The sequence below is a fragment of the Pseudorasbora parva genome, chromosome 4 (genome assembly GCF_024679245.1).
Source record: "Pseudorasbora parva isolate DD20220531a chromosome 4, ASM2467924v1, whole genome shotgun sequence".
Taxonomy (NCBI): domain Eukaryota; kingdom Metazoa; phylum Chordata; class Actinopteri; order Cypriniformes; family Gobionidae; genus Pseudorasbora; species Pseudorasbora parva.
Window position 1 is genome coordinate 1,480,502 of NC_090175.1, and position 12,295 is coordinate 1,492,796.

At 45.4% G+C, this 12,295-nt stretch overlaps 1 protein-coding gene across 2 annotated transcripts in view; it reads left to right on the forward strand.

Annotated features, from left to right (window-relative positions):
- Positions 1 to 12,295, forward strand: part of LOC137072621 (calmodulin-regulated spectrin-associated protein 3) — a 16,351-nt gene continuing 4,056 nt past the window's right edge. The window contains exons 1-13 of one of the 2 annotated variants that reach the window (XM_067440486.1): positions 1 to 290; positions 4,055 to 4,290; positions 5,031 to 5,171; positions 6,251 to 6,337; positions 6,478 to 6,510; positions 7,358 to 7,405; positions 9,133 to 9,271; positions 9,355 to 9,494; positions 9,702 to 9,795; positions 9,873 to 9,918; positions 10,000 to 10,058; positions 10,256 to 10,286; positions 10,378 to 12,193. In XM_067440486.1, coding sequence (XP_067296587.1) covers positions 161 to 290; positions 4,055 to 4,290; positions 5,031 to 5,171; positions 6,251 to 6,337; positions 6,478 to 6,510; positions 7,358 to 7,405; positions 9,133 to 9,271; positions 9,355 to 9,494; positions 9,702 to 9,795; positions 9,873 to 9,918; positions 10,000 to 10,058; positions 10,256 to 10,286; positions 10,378 to 12,193 — 3,000 coding nt within the window. In that variant the 5' untranslated portion in view covers positions 1 to 160. The remainder of the gene's footprint in view (positions 291 to 4,054; positions 4,291 to 5,030; positions 5,172 to 6,250; positions 6,338 to 6,477; positions 6,511 to 7,357; positions 7,406 to 9,132; positions 9,272 to 9,354; positions 9,495 to 9,701; positions 9,796 to 9,872; positions 9,919 to 9,999; positions 10,059 to 10,255; positions 10,287 to 10,377; positions 12,194 to 12,295) is intronic. The other variant, XM_067440487.1, reaches the window with a different exon arrangement.

The window sequence follows — 12,295 nt, forward strand, 5'->3', positions numbered from 1 at the left end:
GTGGCGGCGGCCCATGCGCGAGGGGGCACGGGGATGGGCGGCTCCGCGGTAACGGGATGCGGTTCGCTCGGTGACGGACATCACGGCAGAATGACACTGTAAGATTCGCGCTTCGCTCGGCGTTTTATTTAGTCTCCAGTAACGGCGTCCTCGCGCGCGCATGATGGACTCATCTGCGGGGAAGAAAGGCGCGCCGGTGCCGGACATCTGCCCGCTGGACCGGTACGACTCCGCCCGAGCCAAGGCGCGCGCCAGTGTGAGCTGGCTACTGAGCCGCAGCGGACCTGAAGGTAAACCTCCGTGTGTGTGTGTGTGTGTGTGTCCGCAGCATCAGGACCAGCTCGCTCCCGCAGCTGGTGTAACAGAGACGAGGCCTGTGTGTGTGTGTGTGTGTGTGTGTGTGTGTGTGTGTGTCTGTGTGTGTGTGTGTGTGTGTATGTGTGTGTCGGCAGCATCAGCATCAGCACCATCATTTAGCGCTCGCTCCCGCAGCTGTTTTAACAGAGACAGAGGGCCCGTGTGTGTGTGTGTGTGTGCCGGAGCGCAGGGCGTTACCGCGCGGCTGTACGTGTGATTCAGTGATGCCGCGATGGGTCATATAACGGATGAAGCAGCAGTTCTAACACACGTCAGCATCACACAATCACTACCACGAGCCCAAATTAATAATAGGCACACACGGGGAAATGTCTTTGTTTTGCACGTGCGCGTGCGCGTGCGCTCGTATCAGGACCGTCACCGGAGTTTGAGCGGCATTGTCTGAAGCGACCCGGAGCCTTTCGTGTCCTTAAAGCCTGTGATACAGCATGCCAATCATGTGTGCTCAAACTCATGTACACAACGTGAAATTACATTTTTTTAGGTAAATTATGTCCATTCGGTCAGTCATTATCCCAAATAACCCCTTTAGGATGATGAGGATGATGAGGATGAGGATGATCAGGGTTTATTTTGTGGCAATGTGACCATTTCTCAGATTGACCCAGAAATCTGTCCAAATCTGTCTTTAACTGACAGTTAATACTGACTGATCAGTAAAGCTCTGAAGTGGATGTGGGTCAGGAGAGAAGGCATAGTCTTAGACTACAACACACACACACACACACACACACACACACACACACACACACACACACACACACACACACACACACACACACACACACTCAGAAAAAAAGGTACAGTGCTGTCACTGGGGCGGTACCCTAAGGTACAAAAGTAAAAAGGTTTTTGTACCTTACTCACCCCTAAATGGTACATATCAGTACTGTAAGAGTGCAAATTAGTACCTTTTCAGTTTTGTACCTTAGGGTACCGCCCCAGTGACAGAAATGTAGCTTTTTTTCTGACCGTGCACACACACACACACACACACACACACACACACACACACACACACACACACACACACACACACACACACACACACACACACACACACACACACATTTAGTATAATATACATAATACAGTTTGAGCTAGTTCACTGGAGTCCTGCTGTGTGTGTGCTGGTCTCGTCTCAGGTCGTGTGTCGCTGTAAGCAGTGAGATGTGGGTCAGTGTGTGTGTGTGTGTGTGTGTGTGTGTGTGTGTGTGTGTGTGTGTGTGTGTGTGTGTGTGTTCGAAGGGTTTGCGTGAGAGCAAGCGTCTCTTGTGAAAGTCTCTCTCTGATGGCGCGTCACACTCGTGCAGATCATCTCACAGTCAAAGTCAGGTCATTGCCGTCTTTGTTGCTCTGCTGAACAAATGCAGCGTCTTCAGGAGACTATATTCTGTAACTGAATAACAATCAAACCCACAACCTTTAGTATTGCTAATGTCATGCTCTACTGTTCGATCAATCCCATAATGTTTACAAATCCTCCCGCTCGTCATGAGCTCAAGGCTAGATTATTGTAATGCTCTACTGGGTGGTTGCCCTGCTCGCTTAATAAACAAACTCCAGCTGGTCCATGATAGATAGATAGATAGATAGATAGATAGATAGATAGATAGATAGATAGATAGATAGATAGATAGATAGATAGATAGATAGATAGATAGATAGATAGATAGATAGATAGATAGATTATTGTAATGCTCTACTGGGTGGTTGCCCTGCTCGCTTAATAAACAAACTCCAGCTGGTCCAAACCGCAGCAGCTCGAGTTCTTACTAGAACCAGGAAGTATGATCATATTAGTCCAGTTCTGTCAACACTGCACTGGCTCCCTATTAAACATCGCATACATTTTAAAATCTTGCTTATTACTCAAAGCACTAAATAGTTTAGCTCCCCAGTACTTAAGCGAGCTCTTAACGCATTATACTCCATCACGTCGATTGCGGTCTCAAAGCTCTGGCCAGTTGATCATACCTAGAATATCGAAATCAACTGCAGGCTGTTGTAAGGGCCGCCCAAATCGTCCCAATGGAGGCTAACGATCAGCGGGTGAAGGTCGTTGCGCGTTCGGTCTTTTCAGCGGGCAAAAGGGATTTTATTCCAATTCCTCGTTATCTGACTCCATTTAATGATAATTTAGAATTTAGGTTAGAATGCCATTTGGTTATTTGGTCATTATTTAATAGTTTACGTACACATTTAATTATTCCGTTTAACCCTTTGTTGAAATTATACCCAACCTGAATAATTCCAGAGCAAGTCAGAATCAATCAAAGTGTAACAATTTATTAACAGTCAGGTAAATGTATAAAGCCAATCACATAGTCAATTCAAAGGTAATCCATATATAACATCAAATACTCTGAAGTAAAGAATGAAATATATACCTGACTTCTGAAAACTACATAATGCTGGCTATCTTGAGACATCCAGCATTACGGGCTGACCGGTTTAAAGTGTCCAGCCCTGAGCTCTTTGCAACATTTCCTTAAATACCCAGAACCAGATGCACAAACTCTTTGAAGTGTAAACACGAGTTCACAATGGGAATTTGCATTGATCAAGACTTGTATTGATCCAAAGGCCAAATGGCTGAAAGCCACACCCACCAAACTAAGACAAGATATCTCTAAACTCTTAAAACATTGATTATCTTTTGGTTAACTTCTGTGGGGATGAGATCTTTGTACCAGTCGCACTGAGACATTTCAAACGATATCAAACACATATAATACTGTAACGTGTGGATTGACATTGTAATATAGAGATTGTGTGTGTGTGTGTTTTCAGTGATCTCAGCATGAGAGAGGGAAGGAATTGGGGGAGAGGGAGTCAATAGGGAAAGATGTAGATTAGCTGATAGTGAGGTGAGACGTGCGTCTCCAGTGGTGTGTGAGGGACAGTTCAGATGTTAATTTCCTTTATTTTCTCAGAGAGTCCTTGTTCTTCATTCAGACATTTCGGCATATACTAGGTTTTTCAGTCTTACACGGTCGATCTTTTTCCTATTTAGTTCCTAAACTCTGGAATAGTCTTCCTAGCATTGTTCGGGAAGCAGACACACTCTGTCAGTTTAAATCTAGACTAAAAACACATCTCTTTACTATGGCATACACACAGAACATTATCAATTATTCAAATCAGTTAAACTTAAGCTGGACTACGACAGTTTTCTTCTAGATCTGATGTACAGCCGAAACATTTGTTGTATTATATTCCTGCTATCATCACTGTAAAGCTGCTTTGAAACAATCTGTACTGTAAAAGTGATTTAAAAATAAAGGTGACCATTTCTGAGGTGTTTGAAAAACTCATTAATAATTATGATTTACAGCAGCATCATTATTTATTTTTTGGTGCAGGAATGGGCTTCCACATATTAAACCTTCCAGAAAAACCAGTAGCCTTTTCAACTAAACAAATAAGATTAAGAAACACTCAAATGAATTCATTATTAGACACTGAAAACTGAATTATGAGAGAAAATTTGGTAGCACTTTATTTTACAGTCCTGTTAGGCTGTACGTATTATAATAATAACTGGGAGATAACTAGATACTAACTCTGAACCTATCAACTCAATAAATGTTTATTGTTTAATTATTATTGAATAAGCGTATTAATAATGTTATTTCCATTGATTGTTCCTCATGTGTCTGGTCTGTGTCTGTAGTTCCGGCTGGGCTGAATCAGGATGGAGGGATGTGTCCGGCTCTAGAACGCCTCCTGCTGTCCGCTGATCTCTACTGCAGGGTTTTTTCCTCACAGGCTTTGGCCGGCATCACAGCGCCCCCTAGAGACCACAGCTCTCTGCTGCAGCTCCTGAGCCGGTACGACCTGACCCCGCTTCACACGGACCAGCAGAAACCGGTCCTCGCGGCCCAGCTGAGCCAGAACCCCATCGACATGGTGAGCAAACCGTACACAGACTCCAGGCCCGTAGCCAGCTTAGTGACAACCCCCCAGAAAACCTTAGCAACCACCTAGCAACCACCCAGAACACATTGCAACCGCATAGCAACACCTTAACAACCACCCAAAAAACCTTAGCAACCGCCTAGCAACCACCCAGAATACATAGCAACCGCATAGAAAATACCCAGAACTTCTTAGCAACCACATAGCAACACCTTAACAACAACCCAGAACATCTTAACAACACCTTAGCAACACCCTTGCATCCACCCGGTTTACTATAGCAACCAAAGTGCTATAGTAACCACCTATCAAACCACCTATCAAAACCCTATACTGTAAAACAATATTTTTGGTTTAACTTAAAAAAGTAAGTAACCTGGTTGTCTTAAAATTGTGAGTTTATTGAAATTTAAAATTTGAGTTGATACAATGAAGGAAATTGGTTTAATAAATATAAACTCAAAATATTATTGTATCTGAACCACATAAAAAATTTGATAAAACATGAAAATAGCACAATCTGGCTGCGTCATCACAAATAAATCACACAATTACCCAATATGCTTATAAAATCTTTTAATAATATTTGTATAGAGGTTGTTGATTCTCAAAAATGTTCTTTGTATTAACATTTTTCATTTCAAAGAACTAAAAATGTATTAAAAAAACAAAAAATTACAGTATGTGATGCCATTGGCTGACAGGTGTGTCTCTTTTCTGATTGGTTGCAGGGGGCTCACCTGGCCGTGATTGATTCGCTGATGTCACTAAGCACCATGGAAACGGTGGGCCGGGTCAAGATGACGAAGGAGACGGATCAGTTCGGGGCTGGCAGGAGCTGGGAGAACGCTCTGCTCTTCTGGATCAACAAGGTCCCTCAATCTAGAACCCTCAGAGTCAGAAGTGGAGTCAAACCGTATTCACTGCAGTGTGAACGCGACAAATAGTGTGTGTGTGTGTGTGTGTGTTCCTCAATCTAGGAGCCTCAGAGTCAGAGGTGGGGTCAAACCATATTCACTGCAGTTCGAACGCGACAAATAGTGTGTGTGTATGTGTGTGTGTGTGTTCCTCAATCTAGAACCCTCAGAGTCAGAAGTGGAGTCAAACCGTATTCACTGCAGTGTGAACGCGACAAATAGTGTGTGTGTGTGTGTATGTGTGTGTGTGTGTTCCTCAATCTAGGAGCCTCAGAGTCAGAGGTGGGGTCAAACCATATTCACTGCAGTTCGAAAGCGACAAATAGTGTGTGTGTATGTGTGTGTGTGTGTTCCTCAATCTAGAACCTTCAGAGTCAGAAGTGGAGTCAAACCGTATTCACCGCAGTGTGAATACGACATATAGTGTGTGTGTATGTATGTGTGTGTGTGTGTGTGTGTTCCTTACTCTAGATCCCTCAGAGTCAGAAGTGGATTTAAACCATATTCACTGCAGTGTGAACGCGCCGAATAGTGTGTGTGTGTGTGTGTGTGTGTGTGTGTGTGTTCCTCACTCTAGAACCCTCAGAGTCAGAAGTGGAGTCAAACCATATTCACTGCAGTGTGAACGCGCCGAATAGTGTGTGTTCCTCACTCTAGAACCCTCAGAGTCAGAACTGGAGTCAAACCGTATTCACTGCAGTGTGAACGTAACAAATAGTGTATGTGTGTGTGTGCGTTCCTCACTCTAGAACCCTCAGAGTCAGAACTGGAGTCAAACCGTATTCACTGCAGTGTGAACGTAACAAATAGTGTATGTGTGTGTGTGCGTTCCTCACTCTAGAACCCTCAGAGTCAGAACTGGAGTCAAACCGTATTCACTGCAGTGTGAACGTAACAAATAGTGTATGTGTGTGTGTGCGTTCCTCACTCTAGAACCCTCAGAGTCAGAACTGGAGTCAAATCGTATTCACTGCAGTGTGAACATACACCCCTGATGTCAGAAACGTCAACACACTGCTTGATTTCTTGTGCAGGTCAATCAGAAGTTGCGGGAAAACTCGAACGTTGAGGAGAGTCCGAAACCAAACCCCTGCACTGACCTGCAGCCGGCCCAACCATCTGTGAGTACACACACACACACACACACACACACACACACACACACACACACACACACACACACACACACACACTCTCTCTCTCTCTCTGACGGTCATCTCTCCCTCTCTTTCCGTGTGTGTGTGTGTGTGTTTCTCTGCAGTGTCCTCAGCGCTGGTACTGGAAGCTTGTTCCAGTGAGTATTTCTCCTGTGATGAATCGCTGTCAGTCTCATTCAGTGACGTCACTCACTGGCTGTTCTCAGTGTGTGTGTGTGTGTGTGTGTGTGTGATCATGGATATTAAATCAGTTAGAGTGTATCCGTATGCTGACATACCTGACAGAGTGCCTTGTTCTGACTGATTGATTGATGTGTTTTGGTACAGTAGCGTTCAGAAGTTTGGGGCTGGTATAAATACAGTGAAATATTATTCCAGTGTAAATGTTAATATACACTGATCATGCATAACATTATAGGACTACTGGACATAATATAACTAATATTGTGTTGGAGCGTGACTCTAACAACGCCAAAGTCATGGGTTTGATTGTTGTATACAGTAACATTTATACGCATCAAAAGTTTAAAAATCAGAGGAAAAAAAACTCAACATTGATTCAAAAGTGTGTCTTTTTCTGTTTGATCGGACCCCACGGGCATCAATGAGCCTTGGCCGCCCATGACCCTGTGGACGCTTCTCCACTGGTCCTTTCTTGGAGCACTTTTTATAGATACCGACAGAAGAAGAGCCTTTATGGTCACTTTATTCAATTTAATGTGTTAAAGTATTACACTTTAAAAAAAATCATACTGACCCCAAACTTTTAAACGATAGTGTATATTTACCAGATTTTGACCGACCTCCATTGAATGACATGTGTGCTCATATAGGTCCAGCCAATAGGAACCAGGGGGTGGGGATCCATCATTGTCTCCGCCCCCTTTTACTTCTGTTTGTCATGTGACTGTGTGTGAATCTGGTTGCCGTAGCGACGACCCCTGAGCATTGACCTGTGTGCTCTCTCTGCCATACCGCACCCAGCATGCCATCGCATTTTGTTTGAAGGAGTCGGGGAATAAGCCTCCTGTGGTAACGTATCCGCCCGCCTCCTGTCTCCATCTCACTCACTCTCACACACACACACACACACACACACACACACACACACACACACACACACACACACACACACACACACACACACACACACCTGCATGACGTCACCACTGTCCTGTCTCAGATCTCTGCAGGAAACACACGCTGTTTGGAGTGTATTATCGGTTGCCAATCACTCTTTTGCTTTTGCATAGAATTCAGTTTTTCGTTCAGTTTTACGTGGTTTGTTTCTCACCGTCTTCTGCTGTACTTCCATGGCTGGACTCTGGATGGCGCTTCAACACGCATATATTCACACACACACACACATCAGTGTTTTGTTCTTCCCTTCACCCGTGAGCCTGTGTGTGTCAGTGTGGGTGAATCTCATAAAACCTGTCAAGAAATGTTTTCATGTGCAAGTGTAATACCATTATTAAAACTGCCATATTGACATTTGCAAATATCCAAATCTACACTTTATTGCCAAAAGTTTTGTGTCGCCGGCCTTTACAAGCACATGAGCTTTAATGCCGTCCCATTGTTAACCCGTGGGGTTTAATCTGGAGTCGGCCCACCCTCTCTAACAGCTCCAGCTCTTCTGGGAAGGCTTTCCTCAAGGTTTAGGAGTGTGTTTATGGGGATTTTTGCCCATTCTTCTAGAAGCTCATTTGTGAGGTCAGGCACTGATGTTGGACGAGAAGGCCTGGCTCTCAGTCTCCGCTCTAATTCATCCCAAAGCTGTTCTATCGGGTTGAGCTCAGGACTCTGAGCAGGCCAGTCCAGTTCCTCCACACCAAACTCCTCATCCATGTCTTTATGGAGCGACGCTTTGAGCACTGGAGCGCAGTCATGCTGGGACAGGAAGGGGCCGTCCACAAACTGATCCCACAAAGTCAGGAGCAGGAAATTGTCCAAAATGTCTTGGTGAAGCATTACGAGTTTATTTCACTGGAACTAAAGGGGCTAAACCCTGAACAACACTTATTGCACAGGTGTCAGCCTATCACGGCCCCACGCTTGAGTTCACTGAGCTCCTGAGAGCGACCCATTCTTTCACTAATGTGTGTAGAAGCGTCTGCAGGCCGAGAGCTGGAGTTATACACCTGTGGCCATGAAGAGACTGAACACCTGAACTCAGGGATTTGGAGGGGCGGCCCAATTTTTTGGCAATATAGTGCACATTTTGACAATGAGATTTCTTGCATTTAGTGTAACAAGAATTTGTGGGGAATATGTGCTTATATGTTACAGTCCAAATCACCTTAATGTAAAATATAATTTTGTGTGTGACCCAGACATGTTTCATGAGATTATATATGCGTTTGTGTGTGATCTTGTTTCTGTTGTACACACTAGCTGGCTCGTGCTGGTTTTGCTTCAGTGAGAGAGAGAGAGTGTGTGTGTGTGTGTGTGTGTGTGTTTGTGTGTGTCTGGATCTGAACAGCTGTCTGAGAACGACTCTCTTGCACGCTGACACTCACTCAATGATCTGAGTCACTGAAGGACTGTGATGAGTTTTGATGCCCTTTTTAATCAGCTGCGCATTCACTGATTGTGTTGAAATGAACAGTGAATGAATCACTGATTCTATGAAGTCAGACAGAATTACAGTGGATCTGATTCTGTATGTTTGCATTGCTGTTTCCCTCCCTGGTTTTGATTGATCTTTCTTTTTTCTATTGAACACTTCTTAACTGTTTGTATTCTGTCTATCTCAGATCCGTTACAGGAAAGATAAGGTTCAGTCTAAACAGACTCCGGTGTTCGTGGTGGTGTCAGGAGTGAAGGATCTGTCTAACGGCTGCGCCATCGCTGCTGCGCTTCACTTCTACTGCCCTCAGATTCTGCCGTTGGAAGGTTAAAACACACACTAGAAGACTAACAGAAACCCTAAAGGAAAACTATCCACATTTTTATCCACTCTCTACTTCTCTCTGTAGATGTGTGCTTAAAGGACACCATGTCGGCGGCAGACAGTATGTACAATCTCCAGCTGATTAGAGAGTTTTGTGAAAGTCACCTGAAGAGCTGCTGCCCCCTGCAGCTGGAGGACATAATGTATGCCCCACCCACTTTACAGGTGAGATATGCCTTGCCCACTTTACAGATGCGATATGACTCGCCTACTTTGCAGGTGTGATATCTCTACCCAATTTACCAGTAAGATAAACATACGGCAAACAAGTGTGCATCGTCTTGTTCATTGACAATTATTATATTGTTTTATGTAATCATGGTAAAAAAAAAATATATATATATATAAGAGTTTTGTCTTTTGCCCCTGAAGGTGAACATTATGTGCTTCCTTTCGGAGCTGTTTGCCACGTTCGAAGTGGAGAAACCAGATTTTGTCAAACCCACACACACACTGGACTTAACAGGTAGACATTAGCATATGGACCATCATAAAAACCCAGATCACATACAGATCCTACAGGAGCTCTCTCTTATGTTACAGATGCTTCCGATCTGATCGAATGCACGAGTCCGATCAGTGGCAACAGGTAACTTATCAAAACACTCACATTATATCGGCAGACTCTCCATGTTTAATGGCATCATGGGGTCTGATGTTTTTCTTTCAGTGGCTCTCCGTCTTTCCTACTAAAGCAGTCGCTCCTGCCTCAATCCACCTCTGTATCCGGTGAGAGCTTTCTGCATGCTGGGAAGTGTTGTCCAACCTGTGAGGTCTTGCTGTGAATTTGTCTATGGCAATGTCTTGTTTAAAGGGTTACTTCAGTGATTAGCATATGGCTTTGTATCAGTAGAAACCAGTAGATTTCTTGTTTGAAATTTTAAATATGTTACTGAATTATTACTGCTATATTTGTTGTTGTGCAGAAGGACGGGGCTGGAGCACAAAGCAAATTAGGTATGTCTGTTCTTCAGTTCAAGAAACTAATTTTCATGATACTTCATCAAGTAATAGGAATCTTTAGTTGTCTTCACTTTCTCTGTCTCAGCCGTCCCCTTTCAGCTGTGGCCTTCAGCATCCCATTCCCATTGGACAGTGATGTTGATGTTGTTATGGGAAACCCTCTCTTCCGTTCCGTCAGCACGGACAGCCTCACTAGGGTAACCAACCCTGGCTCTTACACACCCCCAGAGGATCTGAGCAAGCTCATTAGTCAGGCTACTCTAGGAGAGTTGCCTACCATAGAAGAAGCTTTACAAATTGTTCATACCAGCCGTCCGGTACACATCGAGCCTCGTATGCGGCCAGAGGGGGCGCCGTCTGGCTTTTACCTCCACTCACCTGAAGATGGTGGAGCCAGACTGAGCAGCTCCGCCCCTTGCCGGACGGGGATGATGTATCGACCAATAGGAGGTGGGATTAATAGTAGCGGAAACCGAAAAAGGCAACCGGTTGGTTCACAAGAACACAATGGAGGTTCAGAGTGTGTCACACCTGAAAACTCCCCCAAAACCTCCTCCAGTCCAGCCAACGGACCCAAAACTGGTCGCATGACAAACTTTGCTGAGCTTAGGAAGATGATGCCAGAATCCCCTAGTAATTCCAGAGCCCAGGACGTAGTGTCATTGTGCAGTCCTGCAGAGATGAGCCCTGTTGGGGCAGTGGAGGCACAGGAGCTGGGTGTACGTCTCGAGGAGAAACGCAGAGCAATTGAAGCCCAAAAGAGGCGGATCGAGGCCATATTTACCAAGCACAGGCAGAGGTTGGGCAAAACTGCCTTCCTTCAGCTCCAGAAGAAACAGGGGGAAGAGGTGGAAGACGAAGGACAGTCCCTCACCTTGGATGAACGACTGACACAAATGGAGCAGCAGCTTCAGCAAGAGGAGGACAGAGAGAAGGAGGAGGAGAAGATGAAACTGCTGGAGGAGAAGAAAGAAAAGGATGGGGAACTGAAGAAGAGCACCAGCGATGTAGTAGCCCCACCGAAACTGGAGAAACAGGTGACCTTCTCTCTTGAAACAAAGAAAGAGGCAGAGCCACCATTGGTGGAATATAATGAGGCAGTAGCTAAGCTAAGCTCTACCCTACAGACCCTACAAAGGGACATGCAGCGCCTTACAGAACAGCAGCAAAGGCTTATGGGAAAGAAAACTCCCAAAAACACCACGAATAAGACACCTGCCTCCTGGGTCATCCCAGCTGCCCCTGCTACACCCCCTCATCTATCTAGAGACTCCACCCGTATCATTTCCCCCTCTGGATCTCCCTCACGCGCCGGACAACCTTCTGACACACCAAGATCCCCGAAAAGCTCTGCATCATCTACTTCACGCAGATCCCGTGGAGCTGCTCCCAAAAGTCCCAAACGTCAACGCCCCACAGACCTTGGCTTCCACCCACTCACACGGGTCCTAACACCCCCACAGAATGTTGACACGCTTCCCCATCTGCGCCGAGTCTCTCCGAGCCAGTGTCAGGTGCAGACTTGCTCCTCATTGCGTTTCGGAGGTCCACGCACACCTCAGGACTCTCCGCTGCAACCCGCTCAGCCTCAAGAGAGCACTTCAGAATCAGGCTCCAGCGAGCATCACACCCCGATCTTCACCCTGGAGCTGGAGGCTGGACCTCCCTCTGCACTCCCAGCTGAAATGTTAGGAGGCGGGAGCAGTTCTGGAGCCCCATCAGAGTGCTCGTTTGAGAGCGATTTGCTTCTCAGCAGTGCCCTGGTGAAAGATGAGACCGAGGGTGGGGGGACGGTGGGAGATGACACAGATCTGGAACAGGGTGCAGAGATATTCTCATCAGACTCCATGAGTGACCAGACGGAGAATGAGAGCAGACTGGGACTCGATGTGTTCTTCAAGGTGTGTGTGAGGTCTGCATGTGCTTTGTTTGATGATGCATGTCCGAGGTGTTTGTAACATGTATTCACAAGTTCACACTTACATCAAATTAAATTAGAGTAA